The sequence below is a fragment of the Leptosomus discolor genome, chromosome 21 (assembly GCF_034619465.1).
Source record: "Leptosomus discolor isolate bLepDis1 chromosome 21, bLepDis1.hap2, whole genome shotgun sequence".
NCBI classification, from domain to species: domain Eukaryota; kingdom Metazoa; phylum Chordata; class Aves; order Leptosomiformes; family Leptosomidae; genus Leptosomus; species Leptosomus discolor.
In genome coordinates this window covers 7,250,617-7,274,333 of record NC_141411.1, presented here as the reverse complement: position 1 = coordinate 7,274,333, position 23,717 = coordinate 7,250,617, and the positions used below count along the sequence as shown (strand labels likewise).

The window sequence follows — 23,717 nt, the reverse complement described above, 5'->3', positions numbered from 1 at the left end:
CAAGATAGTGTGGATCTTTCCCCATTAGGATAATAACACATGCACATAGTCACCTCTAGCTGCACACTCAAGTGCTTTCCAGAGAGTTCACTTACTGCCAGTGCTTGCACTGCACTGGCAAGAATGACAGGAGCATGGGAAAGCAAAGTGATCTTCCCTGGGGCAAAAGCAAAGTCAGCAGTAGGACCTAGGTGTCCTGACTCCACTTGCCACATTCAAGACTCTGCAATGGCACAATCAGTATGTGTAACCTCCAGTGACCAAGAGACAAAGTATTTGGGACAGACTGTGTGAAAGATGAAAAGCCCCAGGAGAGAGGTTTCCATAACAAAAAGCAAGCAGCAAAACAGTAGTATCTTCTGTAAGTCTCACATCAGTGAACCCACCTCACCCATCCTGTTCTTTCTGTGCTTGTGAGAACTCCAGGTAAAGCCATAAGGGATCAGTCAGGTCCCCTACAATCACTTTTCCATGATGTGCCCCTAAGACTGGATCCAACTCTTCAAACCAGGGGGGCGATCTCTGGAAGCAAAAGTTACAGGACTGTCCCACACCATGGAGACTTCTTCCCTGTCTGAAATACCTGGTTAAAGGATGGGCAGAAGGGCCCTCTCAGAAAGACCCTGACTGCAGATCACCAGCAGGTTGCAGTAAAACCTGCCTTCAGTATGGGCACTTGAGCTTGGCCACTTGAAAGTGTGGAGGGCATGTGCAGAAAAAGAAGATGATTTGCACTTTCTCCCCTTTATACAGAAACTGTCCAACAGAGAATCCTTGGGCACAGTGAAGGCCCAAGAACAATGTCTGGTAACTAAGCCCAGCATGACTGTGAGACACACCCTGGGTGGATCAGGACATTTCTGAAGACACGCGTGGTGTGTCATGAGGTTGTACCACACTGGTGAAAGCATGACCTGCTTTCCTGGGTCTCCGGGGTCTCCATCCTATGCTGCTTCCCCAAGGGAGAAGCTAGTGCTTGCAGAGCCCTGCAATTCTCTTTCTAGCTCATGTTTAGAGATGCTCTTCTCTAGACACCTTTTCCTTCTCTCTCCGTTCAAACAGGGAAAAGTTCCATTAAGCTAGATGAGACCTGATTTGAAGAACAGGGGTGGCACAGTTTGGACAGTCAATATGTCTTAAGGCAGATACAGAGCTGAGATGCTCTGCTTGGTTTTCACTGGTGCTGCCATGATTTCTCCAAACATAGTTACTAACCTCAGGCCAAGAGCATTCAGTACAGGTCTGCTTTAAAGAGGTATTTTTTCCCTCTTTTTCAAATATCTGAGTCATTTTCCACAAGTTTATGAGACTCTTGTGTATTCACTGCCAAAAAATTAGCCAGCCTGGAACATCCATAGGTCACCCACAGCATGGTTTCCAAGCATTACTGGTCGTGCTCTTTGAGACCCAGTGTACTCCTGTTGCCCAAAGGCTACTTTTTTCCATTCAGAAGGGGAAGTGGCTCTATGGCACATCATGACAGTTCATGAGTTACCAGATTTGTATGGCACATTGTGGAACATTAAGCATCTGGTTTGCAAGTTGGCAACACACGCTAAGCCGGCAGGACAATCAAAAAGGAGGGTGAAAATGAGAGCCAACAGGAGTGGGGTGGAACAGACAGCTCTACGAGACAGAAAGGGATTGTGTGATGGTTATTTTCTTGCTCTTTCAGATGTTTGCACTTTGGTGTCCATGTTCGTCATTCTGGGATTCAGGCAGGGTTTGAAGGGAAAGTGTGTATCTCTTATGGACAAGCTGACACAGGAGAGGAAAAACAGACTTCTCAATACACAAGTCTTTTCTCAGGTTTACAACAGAAACAGCCAAACTAAGTGGAAGCTGAGAACAATTGTTTTGAGCATAGCTTTACCAGGAGGACTTACTAGGGAGTTAAAGGGATGAGGCAGCCAAACAAGTGGAACAGAAGGGGATGCTTCTAGCTGCTGCGGGACAGAGAGAGCTTGGTATTTACTGCCTGCACAGCATCAAGTTAAAGCTAATAAGCAGCAAAAACCTCATGTGTCAGTGGAGTCTCTGAAACAGGAAAGCAAAAAAAAAAAAATCATTTATAAACTCCTTGCCTTTCGAGCATTTTGCAGCTCTTTTGCCTTTTGAGCATTCAGACACGATGCCCATTGAGATAGGGCACATGCACCCAAGCCTTGGTAACACTTGGAATTGAACTGCTGGGTCCCTTTGCTGCACTGCTGAGGTCCTAGCTGGGGTCCCAGGAATGAGGCATGTTCAGACCTGTTCTGAAGACCCTCTGCTTGCTGGCTGAGAGTACCAGGCAGTACAGGCATCCAGACGCTCCTCAGGCTCTGCAAGATGCATGCTGTGAGGCCATGGTACCAGCTAGGAAGTTTGCAGCAGGTTTGGGAGTCTCTAACAGCAGGAGACCAACTTGTACATACATGCTCAAGGAGATCAAAGTCCAGGCAGAAAGAAACTCCAATAAAAATTGTCACTCAGGGAGCAGAAGGAAAGATATTTCCTTCTTTTTATTGAGGGATGATGCACAGGGAGGTAGGAGTCTCCTGTCCAGAAAGATCAGAGTCAGTGGCACAGTCAGGGCATGAACTCTACTCCTCAGAGCACCTTGCCCCCAGGAAGGCTTGTTCCACATTGGAGCCCCCTCGCATTGCACATGAACCCTGCATGCCTTCCCACACAGCTTTTTTTGTGTCAGCCTGAACAAAGGACTGTGCCTTCAGGGAGAGGAAGCAGCAGCTTTCTGTTAACATGGCCTGGGTCCTGCTCTCACTTCTGTCTCTAGAAGACCAGAAACAAGGAAGGAGAAACATTGAGCAGGTGTCACAAAGACCATGCTTACACTGCTCTCCTTCTGTGGGCCTCCCCCTGCTCTTCCCTTCTCGTCTGGCAAAGATGAGATGCTTTTCCTTTCTCATCTGACTAAAATGTCACCCATAAAAGACGTGCTGTGGTGCAAGAACCAGCAATAGGAGGGCACTAATTTTAACTAACCTAGATGAGGCATACTGGCTCTCAGGAAACCTAAGTTACTGAAGTTCCAGTCCTTCACAGGACAGACAGCATGCCAAAAAAATGACTTTAGATTCAGGTAAGTTTAGGTGAGATGTAAGGGTCAGGGTGTTCCCCCGTGGATCCTCTCCAAGAGGATGTTCCCATTGCCCTTTTGATTCCCCCATACCTTTTCTAACTAGGGAATGCATAGTCCTGAGTTTTGGCAAATAATATTTCAAACGCACTAACAGGGCTTCCTTCTGCAAACTCTAACAGAGGTGCTGGGAAGACTGGCAAACCGGGTGTAGGTTTCCAGTCATTCAACATAACTCTATTTCAAGGGCATTCGTAGGTCTAGGACACCCATTTCCCGTTACTTCATGCACTGACCCAAAGCTTGGCTGCTCCAAATTGTATCACTCATCAGGGACTTCATGTGGCCACTCCTCCTCCAGAGGGAAGCATCCACTATGGGGGTTCAGCACTTCCCAGCCAGAGGAGTTCATGATTCACTCTGCCCCATGGATGCCAGCCAGCCTGAGGAGGCAAGTGTCAAATCCACCCAAATACCCCCATCCACATCAGACACACCTGTCCTTACAAACACCCCTCATCACAGGTCCTCTGAAGCTGCAGCCATGCCTGTGGGGCTAGAATCAGACCTGGTCTGCTCCCTGTCAGCTACAGGATGTGGAGGCATCACTGCCTGGAGCCTGAGCTGTCAGGAAGGAGACCTTGGCAGGGATGACTAGATGAATACAAAGAGGAATTTGGATTTCAAAAGACGAGAATACAAAGCTCTGGAGACCAGGCCTCCTACCAAGTGTGAGGGAGCTGCTTCCCAGCAGGCTTGCTTTATCTGGGAAGCATGTTGGGAAGCCCAGTGGGGAGGATTAGAGAGAACACGCACACCTGATGGCAATGCTCTGAGCCCTGCGAGGGGTGCCAAGGCTTTGCGTAATGCTCTGATCCAGTTGTGATCCCCTGGCAGAGTATCTGGTTACCAGTGGTTTATAGGTGCAGTAACAACATACCATGTGTATTCTGGAAGAGTCGTGTGTCAGTCTAATTAACAACTTCGTGGTTTGTAAGCACTTACCTAAAGCAGATGGGCACTATGTCTGTTCCTCTGCCAGGCAGAAGGAGTCCAACGTATTTCAAAGTGAGCAGGTGCTGTAAATTATAATTACCAGGCTTGCAGAGGTAGAGAAAGCAAAGAGAAAAGAAACCTGATGGATTAAGAGATCAAGATAAACTCTTGGGTTTTCTTTTTCAAATACTTATGGAAAGTGATGAAAATGGCTGGCTCTTTCTGGAGTTTCTCGCAGATCAGCACTTTGGGAAGGTGCTTACCATGTGTCTGTCTCGTCTGGGTGGGTGTTGCCTACAGCAGTTTGGAGCGGGAAGAGGGGATTAGTGCCAGCCAGAAGGTTGTCAGATCTTTTCCAGTATGGGTGGCTATGTGGTGGCCTTGGGACAGTCATCACAGCTTCTCTCACCTGGCTTTGAGGCCAGGAGCTCCAGGAGGATAAGATTTCTTAAGTGGCCCAGTGCAGCTTTCCCAAAGTTACCATTGTAGTTCAGGTCCACAGTACTGGTCTGTGCTTTCAGCATGGCAATCTGATTTCTAGCCTGTAGCCATGAATCCCAGAGCTCTGCATTTTCTTGGCATTCCCTCCTCCAGTCTCGGGAGTAACTGTACTACCAGCTAAGCACTGGGATTTTGAGAGACTTTGGGCATCCCTAGGACACTAGTGGGTTTTCTGAGCCAGTAAGACACAGCAGCATAGGTACCAAGCTTACAGAGTCACATTTCTCCCTGCTGGATAAAGGTATCCAGTTATTTATTCCCTGCCCCATGGTAGCTCCTTTCTCCTGCTACAGAGACTTGTGGCTGCATGTCACCTCATGTAGACCCCAGACCCCAAGAGTACGGACACAGGTGGCATGGAGATGCTGACACACATAAAGTCATATAACCCCCAGTGGGACATCAGCAGCATGGAAGGCTCCAGCTGAGCTCATCTCTATGTGTCTGACAAGCACCCTTTAGTCAAGAGAGAGAAGTAGGTGCACTGGGAGAGAAACTCATCTCCTGGAAAGCAGGCATCTGCCTTCAGAGATGGATCACTCACAGCGGTGCCTGGTCCTCTCCATTCACAGCTGGAGAGGGACATACGGTTCAAAAGGAGACATTCAAGTACAGTTGAGATGACTTCTAGCTGTGATACCCACCTGTGTATCAAACTTGATGTCCTCATTAAGTCCTTGGTATGTAGAGCATGGCATGTGAAACAGAGAGTTAACCACAGCTCCAGCCCATTCCCTGGCCTGCATGCACAGGCATTTGTCCGGAAACATATAAACATCTGGTAACCCTGCTCCAGAGGAGAGAGAGCATGTAAATCATAGTCCATCAATAGTAAAATCTGGGATAAGAGGGAACTAGAAGTCTATTGTCTTGGCTAAAGTTCTGCAAAGCCCATTCAGTCCAATAAAGGAATTTTCAGATGTTTCTGCTTAGTCCAAGTGATCAGCAACAATCAAGGCCTTGGATCAGCTTTGACGGTGGGATTTCCCCACAGCTGTTTCTGTCCCAGCAGCCTCCAGAACACTGAGCCCGTACCCCACTTCACTCTTGCATTTACACAGAAACCCGTTGTGGGAGACTTGGTGAATGGTTCCCAGCCACTTTTCAACAAATCTCATTTGTGCATTCACCTCCTCCACCACCAATCTCTCTCTCTCTCAGTCATGCCCCACTCCCTGCTCTGTGATATTCCCTCTCCCTAACAGCTACTGCAGCACTTCCCTTCATGAGGAGTAGAGCCTCAAGATCCTGCACCACAAGGTCAGGCTCTTCTTGACTCCTTCCCATAATGCACTTAGAGTTTTCTCTTGTCTCCCTGGCAAGATGCAACATAATGCTAGCAAACACTGGCTGCAGCCCTTGCGGGTAGTTTGTTAGCCCTGTATCCCAAGAGGATTGGCTAAGAGTATTGGCTATCTTGTTGGGCTTGATGACATGTTTGCTAAAGCGAAGGTGTCCAGGAAAAAATCCTGTGACAGTGTCTCCATCTGTCTTCTGTCTCTTGGCAGATCTTCCTGTGTGCAGCATGTCAAGGAAGCAACTGTAGATAAGCGAGACCTTCCCTCCATGTCAGCATGTGTCAATCTCCTAAAGCAAACCATTTCCTGCCACTTGGTGGCTAACACACCCAGTACACAGCCATCACTGCAACCCTACACAGGTGGTGGGCAACAGCCTACAGGTCCCATTCCCTCAGATCCTGTCCTTGCTCTCACTTTCATTCTCCTTTCTCCCTTACATTCTTTGTTCACTGCATCCTTCTGAAATATTTGCAGGATTCACTTGCCGCTTTGCCACAAATCCGTTGTTCCCAGCTGAGGTCAGCCGCAGTTTCTCTGAGGAGGACTCCAGTCCCATCAGCACTGGTCCATCACCTTCCTATTTCAGATGCTTATATGTTAGCAGTGTCTGGCCTCTTTACATCTGTCCTGCAGAAGGTTTCGATGCATTCGAAAGCTGATGGGATGCAACCTGGAGGACAAACTGTGTTCTATACATTGTTCTTTAAAATAATGCAAGTATTTTCATGTTTTCTACAAATATCATTTCCCATTATATTCTGATTTCACTCCAGCTTTACTTGACTCATAATCTCTTAGCACTAAATCAGCCTGACATGTACACTCCCTGCATACAGTGTAATTTTAGCTCTAACTAAAATAATCCAGTTCCTCCAACCCATTGGTTTGCCACTTCTCTGATATCTTTAGCCTGAACCTTTTGGAGTCTTATGGAAATGCAATAAAGACTGCTTCATCCCCTGTCCCTCAAGGCAGGTAATTATTTTTATACATATGGCCGGAGATTAAAATGCAAAGAATGACTTATAGCAATTTGAGAACATGTGGACTTTGATGTAGGCAAAGTAGGAAAGCTCTTCCCACCTGATCAGATTCTCACAAACATATAAATTCTTATGACAGAAGGAAGAAAAAAATTACTTTGGAATCAGCATGGCCTGAAGAGCTCAGTCAATTCTTTCCTCGCTTCACTTCTTTGATCTATTTGAGATTTGACAGTTTGCTGTTAACAGCAATATTCTTCTCTATAAATCACACGTGCTGCAGTAAGGTTTAAGAAAGGTGTTGTTTCCATTGGGTGTTAAGAGGATAAAAGCTATGGAAAAATCAGAAGTCTATGAAGTCAACATAACATAGCAGTGACTTACAATCTGTTGGCATAGGAGTTGTCTTGTGGCAAGACCACCTCAGTCCTGTGACATGATTTATTGCCTACAGGGTCTTTCTGAAGCACAGTGAAAAAAAGGTCAGAGAAGAGCAGTGAGGTGGTTCTTAACAGCGCATCTGAAGGTAGACTGAAACAAAGCAACTGCAAGTACTTTCTTGGCGATCACTGCTGCTGAGAGCACAGGGCCTTGAATTTCACCTGTTATAGATCACTTTGCAGAGAGCCCAAAACAAGTGTCACAGTGCAGGCAGCGTGCTAAACAAGTTCCTTCCACTCTAGAGGACACTTGCTGCTCTAAACCTTCCTGCCCTATCTCTGAAATCCCCTCTTTTCCCTGAGGCACCTCTTCTCTGCAGCCAGCTCTGGAAATGAGCACGGCTAAGTCAGTGGGGTTTTGTCCCCATTCTTGTTTCCAGAAGTCTGGTCTCCATCCTGGCATTTCAAGTGTTTAATGGTATTTCCACAAAGAAGAAACTCTAGGAGGGACCAAGAGCAGAGGTCTACCACATCCAAGTGAACACTGCAGTCAGGCATGCCACGCATCTGGATGTACTGCAGGTAACTTTCATGCAGTCAGGTAGCCATGGCATGGTGAGTGCTTGCTGAAGTTTGGCTACTGTTAGTATTCCTCACTGGCTCCGCATGCCGTGATCCTTCTTCCCACATGTAGTGTGGACGATCTGAGATTCACCTGAAAACAGCAAGGTAGCCCCTGTAGCTTACATAGTTGAGCCAGCGCACAGACGGTGAGGAAATATTACAGCTGTGTTTTCTTTCTTTGGATTCAGGTGGGCCAATGTCCCTGGAAGGGACTGAGGCTCTCCTCCTCTATGCCTACATCTCGTAATTTGGTTCAGGAATGATAAGCCAGATTCAGAGGAGTTACTGCTTTTTGGCATGGGCTTTGAGCAGACAAGATTCTTCTGGTTCTGTGTACCACAGGCTGTCATCCAACCTGCCACTTGCTAGCGCTTTTCTCCACTTCACCCAATCTGAGCTGTTGCTGAAGATCTGTGCTTGTCACCAGGACTGGCAGCAATAGCTTGGCAATATCAGACCAGGTTTGAGGAGAAAAAGCTGCATCAAAATACAAATCCAGTTCAAGATTCAGATTTCAGAGCTGTTCCTCTGCTTACTCTGGCCTGATCCGAATCCCTGGTCTGGTCTGAGTTCCAGACCGTTTGTTCCCAGACTGAGAAACAAATATGGCTGGATCTTATTTTTTATTCCAGCAGCTTTGTCTGCCATTCAGCTTGTCTCCAATGTTATACATGGAGTGTTCCCCAGTACCTTTGAAAAGCACTAGCATTTTTACTTCAATGATAAGCAATAATACATTTTCAAAAGCCATTGGCAAATCCACCTGGCCAAAAATGCATCACCCTCTTTTATAGGGGCAAAACCTGTGGTTTAGTCACTGTGTTCTTGGTAGGACCCAACAAGCAGCTTCACTGCCTCCCCTTTGCAGCCCTCAAGGAACAGCAGCGGGACCAGCCACGCTGGCATTTGGCACTACAACAGAGCAGCCTGCGCCAGGTTTGCCGTTGGGAAGTCGAGTGGCTGGGACCAGGAGGCTGATGTCTTTGTGCCGCTATGGCTGGAGTGCTAGGTAGAAACACAGAAACATAGAATCATTAGGTTGGAAGAGAATTCTAAGATCATCAAGTCCAACCATCAACGTAATACCTCCATGCCCACTAAACCATGTCTAGAAGTGCTACATCAACGTATTATTTTAACACCTCCAGGGATGATGTCTTCACCACTTCCCCGGGCAGCCTGTACCAATGTTTGACCACTCTTTCAGTAAAGAAATTTTTCCTCATGTCCAATCTAAACCTTCCTGGTGCAACTTGAAGCCATTTCGTCTTGTCCTATTGCTTGTTACTTGGGAGAAGAGACCAACCCCACCTCATCACAACCTCCTCTCAGGTAGTTGTAGAGAGCGATAAGGGCTCCCCTCAGCCTCCTCTTCTCCAGAGTAAACACCCCCAGCTCCCTCAGCTGCTCCCCATCAGACTTGTTCTCCAGACCCTTCGCCAGCTTCGCTGCCCTTCTCTGGACACGCTCCAGCACCTCAATGTCCTTCTTGCAGTGAGGGGCCCAAAACCACACACAGCATTCTAGGGGTGGCCTCACCAGTGCTGGGTACAGGGGCACAATCACCTCCCTGCTCCTGCTGGCCACACCATTGCTGACACAGGCCAGGATGCTGTTGGCCTTCTTGGCCACCTGGGCACACTGCTGCCTCATGTTCAGCCGGCTGCCTACCAGCCCCCCCAGGTCCTGTTCCACCGGGCAGCTTTCCAGCCACTCATCCCCAAGCCTGTAGCACTGCTGGGGTTGATGTGACCCAAGTGCAGGACTTGGCACTTGGCCTTGTTAAACGTCATACAGTTGGCCTTGGCCCACCGATCCAGCCTGTCCCGATCGCTTTGCAGAGCCTCCTACCCTCAAGCAGATCAACACTCCCACCCAATTTAGTGTCACCTGCAAACTTACTGAGGGAGCACTCAATCCCTTCATCCGGATCATTGACAAAGATATTAAACAATCCTTCCCTCACGGTGGGAGATACTAAGACACCACCAGGAAGGAAATCAAATTCTTCTGAGTCATCCTCCATGGCCCCGCTACGCAACCTTCCTTCCCTTCAGGTAAGTTTCTGCTCTGCCCATATCTCCCTCAGGCAGACCAGGTGGATTTGTCTCCTCTGACCGTAGCAGTCTAGATATTACTCACCTCAGCTAGTCAGCAGAGGAAAATGATCAGCATCTCCATAGGGTGAATCATCCCTGTTATCTCAGAGCCCTTGTCGGGGGGGATGAATCACTCTCTGGAGGACTCTGGTTTTCTCTTCCGGCTATGGAAAGACTCTATAATTGGTTTCAAGTTCTGTATGAAAAAGGCTGGGTGAGATGTGTTTTTCCTATTCCTGGAGAGCAAAAAAAATGCCCCTCTCCCCACCCCCCCACTTTTATCTGGCAAAGCCAGATCACCAAGATAACACAGCAGAAGACGGGTACCAAAGCAGAGCTGAGCATCTCTCCTCCCCCATGCACAGGACCCAGCACACACTTGTGTAGCCCTCAAAGAAACCTATCAGAGGAGATCGTCTTGCTCAAAAATACAGGTTCAAGGAACAGCTTAGCTATTAACCAGAGAGGAATTTCTCTGCACACTAGACCTGGAGGAGTTTGAATTTGTAACCATTGTTCTGTCAGAAATGAGGAAGACTTCTGACATGGGTACTGGGTACATGACAGACACGGTTTTTTTCCTGTCAATAGGAGGAACTCAGCTGGTCAGATTAAAGCCTTTTTTGCTTAGGAGTACAAAAGCATGAAATGCAATGTGGTTATCCCACTACAATGACCTCAACAACTTTTTTTGAGATGAAGACTTAGAGACTACACACAAGCTGTTGAACATATCATCCTCAAGGAACAGTTCTCTTTAGCAGTGCCCTAACAAATCCCCACCTCCATTTGTCCTTCATCCATTACTCTCTGGCTTTGGCCAATGAGATGTTGTGAAGTTTACATAACGGAAATGTCCTTATGGATCATGCTTGTGAGTGTCCATGCTGTGAACGATCCCTGGATTTATCTCCCTGGAAGACGAGATTGTCATGTTGTTTATCAGACTACAGTTAAAAGTTTAGCAGACTTCAGTCACTTTAACTTGTTTTGTTGTGTGACAGAACTGGCAAATAATACAGAAAAACAGGTGTCTGCATAAATTGCTATCTTGTCCCAAGAATGATGTGAGCAGATATAGACCCTCTACTCCTGACTGCAGCAGATGCTGTACCTGTGTACACAGTATGTAAAAAGCAGCAGTTTCATCTCTTTACAGCTTTTGAAATTCTTTCCTGGAACGTGTAGAGACTAGGCTCTTCAGCTCCCCATGATCTTGAGTTAGGCCATGATGTTCATGATGATCCTCTGAGTCAATTCCTGTCTTGAGACTTCACTTTCTGATTTTCCCATTCCTTGAGCTTGTGGTTGGCAACACTTGAGCGGTAAGGATGAGTGACACCCTTGCTGTGCCCCAGCACCTCTAGGATTCACTAGTTATAGTCCCAAATGAAGAGGTTGGGTGGCTCGAGCTGTATTTGTCTAGCAGCTTGGCAGACATCATACCTACATGGCTATGCCCAAGATGCACTGAAGTCCCCTCCAAACTTTTCTATATTGACTGCTAGCAATCCATTGTGGCAACCAGGAGCTCTATTTGGATAAACATTCAGGAGACCATTCACACAAGCTGAAACTGGTGGTTCTTGTCTATCTATATTGCTCCTACCTTTCTCAGCCCACACTGCAAGGACTGCAGTACCCACCTTTCAATAAGCAAACGTCCCTCAGAAGAGACTCTGACAAACATGGAAACTTAATTCCACCTTCATACCCCTCTCTTATCCACTGTAAGTTCCCATCTCAGGCTGTAATAGCTTTCAGGAAGAGGCACATGCTATCTTGACTGCTCTCCCAGTGCCTAGAACATTGTAGGCACTAAAGAAATAATAATCACAGCTCACATCCACAATCCACACACACACACTCTTGCATATGAGTCATATAGTAAGTTCCAATGTGTTTTCCATTGACCTTTATTATGGGGACACATGAACCTTAACTCCCTCATTTATACACATGAGTACCCAGGGCATGCCGCATTCCCCTAGTGACGACTCAATAGAGAAGATGGACAATGGGTCCCAGATGTTACACACAGTAGATACAGCCTCATTGGAGGGAAGATGGGTCCCAGATGTTACATACAGTAGATGTGTCAGTGCAAAAGGAAGATGGGTCCCAGATGTAACATGCACTGAATGTGTAAGCACTCCTGATGAACCACAGAAATCTTCAGGTAAACTGGAGACAGCAAGGCAAGCAAGAAATTAACAGCCTATTTAAACTGGCACCCACCTATGCAGCATTTAATCCTCTATGCAAGACACATGAGTCTGCTCTCAGCTTTAACTCTCTGCCTCTTTCATAATCCTGTGGATTTCAAGAAGTTCCTCCCACAGCAAAGTAGATGGGAGCATGGTCAATCTAGTGAGACTCAGGGATGTAAAGTGCAGAACTGTCTCACCTTATGAGGTAAGAATCACTAGCTGGTAGGTAGGTGTTGGTAGGATAAAGACCAAGTTAATGTTTAGCCAAGAGATGTGATGCATATAAACAAGATTTTAGGAGCAGCAGGAGCCAGTCCTGTGCAGGACAGGCCCTATCAGACATGGTATCTTTGACAGTAGGAGCTCTGTGTCGCAATCTGTGAGGTTTCTGCTAGCCCAGGCTGTAGATTGTCCAAGCAATCTGTCTCGTAACAGCCATCTGCAGTGCTAACTGCTCTGAAGGGAAGCAGCTCCCTTCACAGCCTGTGGCAGTGCAGGGCAAAGCTTTGTACAGAGGGAGGAGGAGGCAAAGAAAAGCCAAGCAACTTGTTCAGGGTCACACTGAGCCCACGGCAGAGCAGGGGCACTGGACAGCTACCTCCAAATCCCAGCCGAGCAGACTATGCCCTGTTTTCACAACTCAGTGTTATACCTTGAAAGCATCTCCAGCTGCCAGGAAGAGCAGAAGAGCTTTCCAGTGCCCTGTAGCTGCGATGTGGCTCAAAAACTACTGTGTCTGTGCCATGGAGGATCCCCTCAGCCAGAGAGGGGCCAGGGGACAGTCCCACAGCCTCCTGTGTTGGCTCTGGAGGGCTCATGGGTGCCATGCCATTTAAAACAGCCTGGAAACTTGTGGAGGGGCCAAGCCCTGAGTGCCTCAGGCCCTGGTGAGTTGGAGAGTTGTTGCGCATGCCTCTTCAGGACAACGTCTGGCCAGATGTGTGTCACAAGTGTTCAGTGCAAAGAGGTGCATCACATGCATGACCATCAAGGCTCAAGGCTCTCAGCAAAGGCCAGTGCTTCTCCCCAGTATAGCCCATGAGCTACAAGGGTTATTTAATTTCTAAACCAAAGCTGGCTGCATTGGAAGGTCATAGGGGATCCTATGGGTTCTCACCCAGCAAAAGGAGACACTCAAACACACCAGGGTACAGTCTGGCACCTCAACAGGAGGAAGCTCCCACCCAAGTGTCCATCAAAACAAAATAATCACTGGTCTAGCAGTGATCACCAGAGTCAAACACCACAGACTGGACATCTGGAGCCCTATCTCCATATCAGCTCATGAGTGGAGAGTGGACGGAGCAAGGCAGACCTGAATGCAGCTGTGACACCCCTGCAGGTCCCCACTGCCAGACAGGGACCTTGTGATGCACCTAGTCTGGCCCTGGTCCCCATGCATTCAAGGTGTGAGCTGGCTCTTACGTCCCAGTATATGCTTGGCCCTGGGGATCTCTCAGGGCACCATGACTTGTTCTGAGCCCCTCTCCCCAGACAGCAGTGTGTCCTGTTCCTTCTGTCCCCAAGAGCTGCTCTGCCTTCTCTTTGCCAGCTAGCTTGTGTGCTTGACAAACACCATGTTTCCCAGCAAATATGCAATGCCCTCACTGCTTTGAGCCACTCTGCTTAGCCTCTGGCTGCTTTCTGTACCTTCTCCATTTCCCTGTTCCTGGCACCATGGGCAAGGGGGGCACTGCCAGGTGCCCAGGGAGAGGGTTGGTTGGGGAGTTGGCACAGCGTTGGAGTGCAGCTGCCCAACTGTCAGCAGTTTCTATAGCTGCACAGAGATTTTGGCAATCCTTCTTGCACAGTTCTGACCTGAGGGATTTTGGAGGTGTCTGCAACTGGCAATAACAAAGCCCTCTTGTCTGTACCAAAGGCACTTTGTGTGGAGTCTAGGTATTGCTCTGATTTCATTTCCTGAGCAACCCTCATGGAGGGCTTCCCAGAGGTACATGTCCCATTAAGTCAGGAGTGAAGACTCATTGCAGTCCAAACAGAGCCTTGCAGACTTTTCCACCGAGTCCTGTTCCACAGCCAAATGGGAACACGTTTGTGTCTTGAACCTTCATTCACTGCTTGGGATGGTTTTCACAAGAGTTTTTAGCCTGCAAATAGAGACAGGGAACTCTTGCAAGCCTTGCTTGAGCGCTTTGAGCTCTTCTGTGTCAGAGGGCCCAGGTGTTGAGGCAGGCCTACAAGGTGACGTTTTACCTATTCATTCAATATGTCATTCATAGAATCACAGAATAATTTGGATTGGAAGGGACCTTTAAAGGTCATGTAGTCCAACCACCCTGCAATAAGCAGGGGTCGTGTTCAACTAGATCAGGATGCTCAGAGCCCCATCCAACCTGACTTTGAATGCTTCCAGGGATGGAGCACGTACCATGTCTCTGGGCAAACTGTGCCAGTGTTTCACTACCCCCATCATAAAAAATTTCTTCCTTATATCTGGTCTAAATATACCCTCTTTTAGTTTAAAACCATTACCCCTTGTCCAATCACTACAGAAGCTACTAAGAGGTCTTTCCACATCTTGGTTATAAGCCCCCTTTAAGTACTGGAAGGCCGCTATAATGTCACCCCAGTGCCTTCTCCTCTCCAGCCTGAACAACACCAAGTGTCTTGGCCTTTCCGCATAGAAGATGTGCTCCAGCCTTCTGATCATTTTTGTGGCCTCCTCTGGACCCGCTCCAACAGGTCCATTCTCCCACTGTATCTGCAGTACGTTATGACCACAAGGACATGACAGGCAGAGTAGAAATTTATCCAGTTTCCCACCTTTCAGGTTATCACGGCAGTCCCTGTCTGCCTTTCTCCTGTCCCAGTTGATGGAAGAAGCCCTTGCTTCTCACCTGAGTTATTTGGGCAGGCTCAGGGACCCAGAACCTCCCGTCTCTGTGTGTCTGGGTCCCATCGGGTGCTATGCCTACCAGAAAAAGCAGCACACATGGAGCCGGCTTGCAAGGGTGTGGCAGAGGGGGACAGAGTGCCTTCGAGCAAGGTGTTTTTCAGGGTGCCAGAGCCATCCTCCCTCGCTGTGCCCTCAGCTCCTTGCACAGCAAGTTCCCCAGGAGCTCACAAGCAGATACTGACTCAGTGCGTCAGGGAGTTTTTCCTGAGAAAGGAGCTGAGGTGTTGGCCCCAGTCATTAGTAAGTTATTGGAGAAGTTTAGCTGCAGTGACATCATCTCCTTCTTATGTTACTACAAGGAACTTAGATCCTATTATGGGATAGGAGGTAACTCAATCGCCTTTCAAGATAAACTCAGACAGGAAGAGAGACGTGATTGCCTGAAGGCACCAATTAGACATTTCTGGTGAGATCAGCTCTGTTCAGCCAACACACACGCACGCTGGGGCCAGGGAAGACAGCAGGCACCTCGCTCCCTGAGAAAGCGGTAGTCTTAAGGAAGGGTGGGCAACCAGCTCTTCCTCCCACTGCTGTTGGGTCAGCCCTCAGTCCTTCGAGGGTCACAGGTCTCTCTCCAGACCATCCTTTCTTTATGTCCTACATGCTGCTGCTGACAGATAATCAAGATGCAGAGGAGCTCTCCAGTTTGGAGACATAACAGCCCAGTACCACCCAATGCTGTATATGATCTTCAGTGGCAAGTTTTCTCCAACTTTTTCAAGGGAAATAATAGCCCAATATCTTGCAAAAAAAGATAGTGGGAGGATGGATTGGAGTTTAAGGTCCAACTGTCCTGTTGTGACTGAACTGTAGGCAGCGGAGGAACATCACAGAGTCTGCACTGCAGACCAGTTACTGCACGTAATTTGTCTAAGGCATCCAGACAGCCAACTACTATCGGCTCTACTGTGTGCAAGGAAGAACAGCAGGAAAAGTCAGGATATTTCCTGATAGCATGGCATCGTGCATTTTTAATGGTTTCCAGGCTGCAGCTCCCCCTGTAAATGCTCCACAGCCAGAAGGAACTGGAAAGATGTGGGCAAAGTTGCTTTTGCCAGTCATAGCCTCAGATTTGCACCACATCTGTTAGGGAACAGAGAGACTGTTTCTGGTTATCCACTGCTGCACACTTCTGCCAGTCGTGTTACAGACAGCAGGATGCATGTGCTTAAAGATGTCTAGGAAACACACCTCTGAAACACTGTGGAAGTGTTCTTGGAACAAGACGGTTCCTAGAAACTGCTGGGTCTGCGGCACAGGAAACAAAAGATCTCAGATTATAACGCAACCTGTCAGAACTAATACAAAACTTAGACTATGCTCACTGCACTGGCAACTGCATATATCCCACGACCACCTGGACCTCCTGAATGGCTGCACTGCTTGCATTGGCTTATCATCTGTGCACTGGGAAGGAGGAATCTCCCACTCTTGATGTTTTCTCATTAGAAAATGAATTCCCTACCTGCTTGGTTCCTTCTAGGAATGTTTTTGATCCTAGCATCATCTCTGGACTGTTCCTGGCAAGAAGACAGGCAATTGCTCCTCAAGCCTTTATCAAATACAGACAATGCTCACAGCAATGAAGTGGCTTATCAAAGGCGTGCTGAGCTCTTAACCCTGCATGCACATGAAGCCTACCTGACACTGTCCTGCCCAAGGAAAGATTTCCCTTTCCTACCCCACACAGGTTCCTTTGGCTCCCCAGAGCTGCCACCAGCTACAGCAGCAGAAAAGGCACCAGCTGGTGGGGCTCAGGTATACCTGCATTTGGTGCTGACCTGCTCCTCTCACCATGGCTCAGCACAGACATGAACACCTGCTCAAGGAACAAAGGTAACATAGGCAATGCCTCAGACCAAAAGCCAAGGGACTTTTGATGTTCTTCCCAGGCAGCTCCCTCTCCCCCCATCCCTGTAGTCCCTCAAACAGATAATGGAGTAAAATCCAAGGTGATTCCTGGCCCTTTTAGGACTTTTGACTAGGTGTCATGTTGAAGTCATACAAATGCCCCATAACTATCGGCAGTAGATGCAGATCCAAAAGTAGAAGCTGGGAATTTCAAGCAGCTGGTGATTTCCATATGATGTTGTTCTTGAATGACCCACTTAAAATCAGCTCCTTTTGTCTGCAACAGACAGGACAATGCTCTGCAGTGCCTTGCTTCAGCCTGTGAAGTCACTTGGAAAACTTGTCCATGTAGACATCTGGAGACCTCTGTGCGTTGTCCACTTTCCAGACCTACAGCACTGCTCAACAGCAGGCATGAGATGAAGTCCCACTTCTAAGTCATCCAGCAGCTCCGTGAAAGAGGCATCTTCCTCTGTAAGCAACAAACAGGTTAATGCTTGCAAGGAAAACCGAGTGATTTGGTGAAATAAAGATTAAAACATCTCCATGGAAGGTGAAGAGCCAGCCCCAGCCTGCACTGTCCCATTTACCCACTAATCGTCCCAATTATCTTAGGTATAAATCATAACACAAAACACTTACGGAGCCAGAGTCACACACTGAAGAAAGGAGAGAACTGTTGGGTTGGTTTTGTTTAGTATAATTGATATAATTACTAACAGCTCTGTGCCAAGAACTTCAGCTTTTCTCCTTCCAGAAGAGAGAGCTGTCTGAAAGCCATAGCAATTAGCAATCCCCACATGCACAGCTTTTATTAGAAAGAATGCACCTCTATTCCAGAAAGAGCCAGCAGCTCCCTGAGGAGCAGTTAAACAACCTGGTACCTTTTCGTACCTTTTGGTACCAGGAACGCAGCCATTGCTCCGTGTCAATGCTGCAAAGGCACATACGGAATCCTACCCGCCATGCTGCATGAGAAACGCCTTCACCTGGACACTTCTTTGTTCCTAATTTTAACTTCATTCGCTCCAGCTAGATGCATCTCGCTGTGCTGTAGTCCAAGCAGGCTGCTGCTTCTGAGGTTGCTCAGGCCCTTGTCCAGCTCATGGCAACCAACGGAAAGTCTCCCTTTCACTCCACTGAGGAATCTGGGTGGGGTCTGGTTTTCACACTCCCGAGCAGATTAAGGCATAATTACGTGTCTGGAGCTCACCAGCACTCGCTGAGCACACTTGTTCTCCAGGTAGTGTCCCACGGACAGTGGCCACACTCATCTCAACACACTACATTGCCACCAGGCGGGCCCTGCGGAGTTGAGCAGACCTGGGATTCATTTGAGTCTTGCAGGGTTGAACTCTGATTGACGGCAGGATGTGGAGACATGGAGCAGAGCCTGGCTTGGAGCTGCAGCATGTCCAAAGCTAGTGGCCATCAAGGAGTGTTAACAAACTCCTTAGATGAATCCCAATTATTGCCCCTGTACTAAACACAGGGATCCAGAAAGACAGGGAGGTGCCCGAGTACCTAAAAAAATAATCCTTCAAGGGCCCATGCCACCTTGCTGGCACTTCTCTCGTGTCTATGGTTGTATAAAAGTGCGTTTCCTGAGCATATGCTAAATAGCCATGGAGTAAATCCACCCACATCAATGGTTTCCCCAACACCTGGGGCACCCTCACACTGAAGCCAAAGTCCTTTGTGGCTCATGTCTGTGGCTTTGCCCAGGATTTCATGACCAAAGGGGGACATGAAGCTAGACAGTCATGGGGTCCACCTCACTCCCTTGCTTCAAACAATCCCCGTCCCAAGACACGCACTCAGCCTGGTCTACCAGCACTTGGCTCTGTTTCAGCATCTCCATTTCTGAAAGCTTAATTTGGGTTTGAAAAATGATAACTATTCTCAGCGGATATTTTCATTGTCTGTTCTTTAATTAATTACACTTGAAACAGAGCATTCACTTTGAAACAGTTTTCAGTAAACATATAGGGATTTTGAGAAATCTTACTTACTCTGAGAAAAGTAAGCAGTACTTTTTCGTTTTTGAAAAACAGATTATGATGCCAAAAACTAAAAGAATTCTTATGCTGAAGAAGGAATGGAAAAATTAAGTAAAGATTAACATTTCCCACAAAAGTTTTAATTTTGGTCAAAAAGTTCTTTTTTGTCCCGAAACATTTTGATGAAAATTCTCAAATGGTCTTTAATCTTACCCTGAGCTGCTGCAGGGTTTGCTTTTCTGCTATTTATTCTTTGGATTTGTCTTCTCGGGAAGATGATTGATGCTATGCTCTGATTTGTTTGTAGTCTTTGTGACAGGAGGTAAATTGAGGCAGAACTTGCAACATGCCCACTCTCTTCACGAGTCTTGTGTCAGCCCTCTGAGCAGAGACGCAAATCCTGTGGCAACTGAGTTGAGCTTTGGGTGCAATGTGCTTTTGTCATCCACAGAGGAATCAACAGAAAAACTCTTAGCTGAACAGCCCTGCACCAGAAAATGCCACTTTGCAGCAACGCAAGTGTGTTGCAACTTGGAAAAATACATTAATGTGGCAAAATGGGAGTAACAGTTATTTAATCCACCTTGGGGTATAATTTCAGTTTGAGGTGATGTTGTAGGAAGACTTGTACGCTGCATTTAAAGGACAGTTGTCTCTACACTGCATTTAAAGGACAGTTGTCTGAGGGAGATCTCGGGAAGGTTTGACTGCACTTCTCAACCAGGTACAAATCTCCGGCTTTGCCCATCCAGATCAGATCAGCCAGTGCAGGAGATGTTGTGCGGCAGAGGAAAAGGTCTGGTACCCAGGATCATCCAGGAAACACCACCCCTACCCCACTGCAGAGACCACAGCTTGCACCTGGTGTCCTCCCTGCTCCGTGCACACGGTGGGGCATTTGATCTCCTCCTGCAGACTACAAGTTGATTGCAGGGTGCTGGGAAGTGGTTTGTGAAATGTTGTATGTGCTCTTTGGATAAGGCTCTGGTGCTGGGCAGGAACAGCATCTGGGGGTCTGCTCTGGTGTTCAACTTGCATCAAAAACATTACTTTATCTAGTTAAAACCACTATCTTCTGTATCACATTCCTTTATGGAGGACCATCGATTTGAGGGCTGGGACATGACAATTCTGTTAACTTCCTTCCCTCATGCTTTGATAAGAGACAAAATGCTTTCTCTTTGCAATTTGAATTCAGAGATCTTTCCTTTAGATAGCTTGGAAAAATAAAATAAGCTCTGTTGGCTGTGGATGGAAATCAGAATTTGCTTTCTCCTTGGTATAATTGGTTCCTGGTATTTCATCCAAATTTGAAGTGTTTTCCTCTTATAATTTGATTTTAAAATCTACAGATAACACATTGTATCCTGCTCACCATTGTTGAAATAAGAGATTTTTGAGAGATGATTCCCAAACCTAGTTTTTTAACTTTTCTTTCATAATAAGTTTAATATTTTTTGGCTTCTCATTCTATTTTGGAACAAAAACAAGTCTTAAAAATTAATGTTTCTCACCAAATTAAAGCTCAAATTCAATCGCCTTAAGGTTTCCATGATGATAAAGAAACGGCAAATCAAGGAGAAAGAAAGGCCTGAACATGTGCGATACAGAGAGCAGAGGCTTAATTCCTGCACCATGACATACGGTCTGACTTGTTTGTGGTGCTCTTGCAGGTAGCTCTGGCTGTTGGGATGAAACACAGCACCCCAAGCAGGGCTGCCACACATTTCACATTCCCAGACAAATCCTTTTCTTCTGGAACGGGGCTTTGGCCACACAATTTGGCTGTCCTGCACATCCCACAGCAGTGGGTCTGAGCGGGCTGTGGGTACCCCAAACAGGGCTGTGCCTCCACAGATCAGCTCAGGCAGATCCATGGCAAGCCCAGCCCCAGGGGATGCAGCTTTGATGATCATTTTTAAGGCAGGTGACTGCAAGCCACAGCTGGCCAGTGTCCATCTGCTGGGTCCGTGTGAGAGGACTTAGTCCAACCACTTTGTTTAAGAACGTCTCATCTGTTGGCAGCGCTAAATTGCCATCAAGAAGGGATCAGCCTTGGTGGGGTCAGACATCTCCAAGCACAGGCAGGAGCCTTGCAAGGAGACCTCCTTATGCTAATCACTATTTACAGTCTAATCCAATCTCCCTGGCCATCAATCCCTCCCACCTCAGCATCAAAACTCCCTTTGCATAGCACTGAAGGCACACAAAGCAACGCTAGATTGGTGTCTCACTTATCCCCACCCTGTTTCTTTCCCACTCAGACGCCTGGATGCAAACCTCATCTCTGTGGTGCCCGAGAAGAGCTTTGAGGGGCTGCTCTCCTTGCGTCACCTGTGGCTGGATGATAACGCCCTGACGGAGATCCCTGTCCAAGCTCTGAACCACCTGCCAGCGCTGCAAGCCATGACCCTGGCTCTCAACCAGATCTGGCACATCCCTGATTACGCCTTCCAGAACCTCAGCAGCCTCGTGGTGCTGTAAGCCTTCTCTGCTTGTTCCTCCTTTGCAGCCATGGCATCCTCCAGCTGGGGCAAGGTGCTGACTGTGCCTGGCAAACAGGGTCCTCCTCCTGTGGGAAGACCTGGTGGTTACTCCCCAGGAGCAGCATTTTGCTGCAGGGGCACCAGGCAAAGGTTTTGTTCATGAGAGTCAAGGAATCCCCACTGTTTGACATGAAGTGCTAAAATCGCTTTTTTGATTTTTTTCATATTTTCCTCTTTTTTTGCTGAAGAGCCAAACAGCTCCCTGACATAATTCAAAAAATACTTTGCATTTAAAAAAAAAAAAAACAAAACCAAACAGTATCTGGAACCAAAAAGCAGATTTTTCTCCCTGAAGATTCAAGCAAGAAAAAGCTTCTCATTTTTATTTCCCCCTCCAATCCCTGTGTTAAAACTACAGGAATTTCTATCAAAATGAAAAAAAATGAAAGTTGCAGTAACTTGCAGTTAGGTCAAAAAACAATTATTTTTTTTTCTTGGAAAACATGCCAAGAAAACTTTTTGACCAAATATGACTCTGAACAAAAGGTCTGACCTCAACACCTTGTCCAAGCCTGTGTGTGCTTATTTGCATGACTGTGTTATATGTGCAGATCAACTATTTGCAGCGATCGCAACCCTACGGTGCACGTTGCTGTCCAGTTTGCGCTTTACTGACAGCTCTCAGAGTGACGTAGCAAACAGTGCTGCTCTCAGAAGGTACCTGGTCCAGGAGAGAAACATTTACTCCATGGGCAGTGAGACGCAGTAAAACGCTCTGCAGCCCATAATCAGAAAGCAAACTGATGTCTTTGGCAGTCCTAACAGGAGGTGCAGCCTTTCTATCAACAGAGGCTTGTATATTATCTAGCTTTTAAAAGGAAATTTGCATATGCAAATTAGCTAGTCATTACTTTTTTGGTGTTGATTAGCAATTTCAGGTGTGACTGCCAACTACTTTACAGCTCCTGTATCTACATGAAATGCTACCTTTTATTTTGGTAATATGTATTGATACCAGGGTGTTAAGTATGTGGTGCCTTAGTGAAAGTTTAGCAATTATTTCGCTTTCAAACTTTAAAGTGTTTACTGAAGCCATCTAGCATAGAAAGTGCTCGGACAAAGCACAGTCCAGGGCTTTATTAAGCATCAACTTCAGCTGTTTAGACAAAGCATAAAGGCTTATTTAGGAGAAACGCTAAAAGCAACTTGAGAAATGTCAAATAAGTAGTTTTCACCCACAATAGTGCTCATTCTACAAGGCATCCCATGACCATCATAATGCAACCACTTCATTCAGTTTTAATAGCTAGCACGGCGGGTGAGCTGACATTTGGGGTTTTATTTCAGTCTCAAAAGCATGCTGCTTTCATTCTGGCTTATCCCATACTTTGGGTGAGAAGCAACCCCTTAATTAAACAGGCAAGCTCAAGAAATAAAAGTCATTGACCATTAGGTCACAAGGGAGAGAATAATGTCCCACCACAGACAATTGGAAGGGAACACGTGTGATTCTGCCAGGCACTGTGGGACACGATGCTAAATTTTTGTGGGATCGCAAGTGTTTGGCAGAACTGGCCCCATAAATCTCTCCCATGCTTCCATGCATACCCTTGTCAGCACGCAGGCAGTGGAAAGTCACCCAGTGTTCTTCCTTTGCCCCTACCAGGGATGTTTCCCTGCTTCAGACTCACGCACCAAGCTGAGAAGTGAACGCTTCCAAAAGCCAGCCAAGCTGGGCAGTAATGTTTGCGAGGAGACTTTCCCCACCAGAACGTGGATGATAGGTATGTGCATTCCTCTGCAAGTGTCTGAAATCGCACATAGATGGAGAAGAGCTGGCTGCTACCATAGACCTCAGGAAATCTCTAGGCTGAGAGGTATTAAAATGAGCACCCGGGGGAGGAGAGCCAAGGGCAGATGTGAAGGAGCACAGGGGAGTCTCTCATATACAGGCTGATTAATACTCATGGAGGTGGCTGACCATGGCTGACCATGGCTGAGGGCACGACCTTCCCAGGTGCAAAGATGTGCTTTTCCTCCTCCACACACCTTGGGCCTTTGGGAGAGATGTGGATGATCATCCTGCACTGACACAAAGCACCAACATCAGAATATACAAGCCCCAATCTGGAATAAGTTAAGGGGTTCAGTCTCTGCTAATAAATTACACCTCTGTTGAGGAATTCCCTGATCTTATTACCATCTATTGCTGCTGCAGGTTTCTAACTAGGGCTGCAGGGTGTTCAGTAAGCAGAGCCTCATGTAAATCACTCGTCATGAAATCTAT

The 23,717-nt window shown here is 47.1% G+C and overlaps 1 protein-coding gene across 1 annotated transcript in view; it reads left to right on the top strand.

Moving 5' to 3' along the window:
- LGR6 (leucine rich repeat containing G protein-coupled receptor 6) overlaps positions 1-23,717 on the top strand; it is a 148,600-nt gene that overhangs the window by 79,788 nt on the left and 45,095 nt on the right. The window contains exon 5 of the mRNA XM_009948094.2: positions 21,209-21,424. Within this exon, the coding sequence (XP_009946396.2) occupies positions 21,209-21,424 (216 nt within the window). The remainder of the gene's footprint in view (positions 1-21,208; positions 21,425-23,717) is intronic.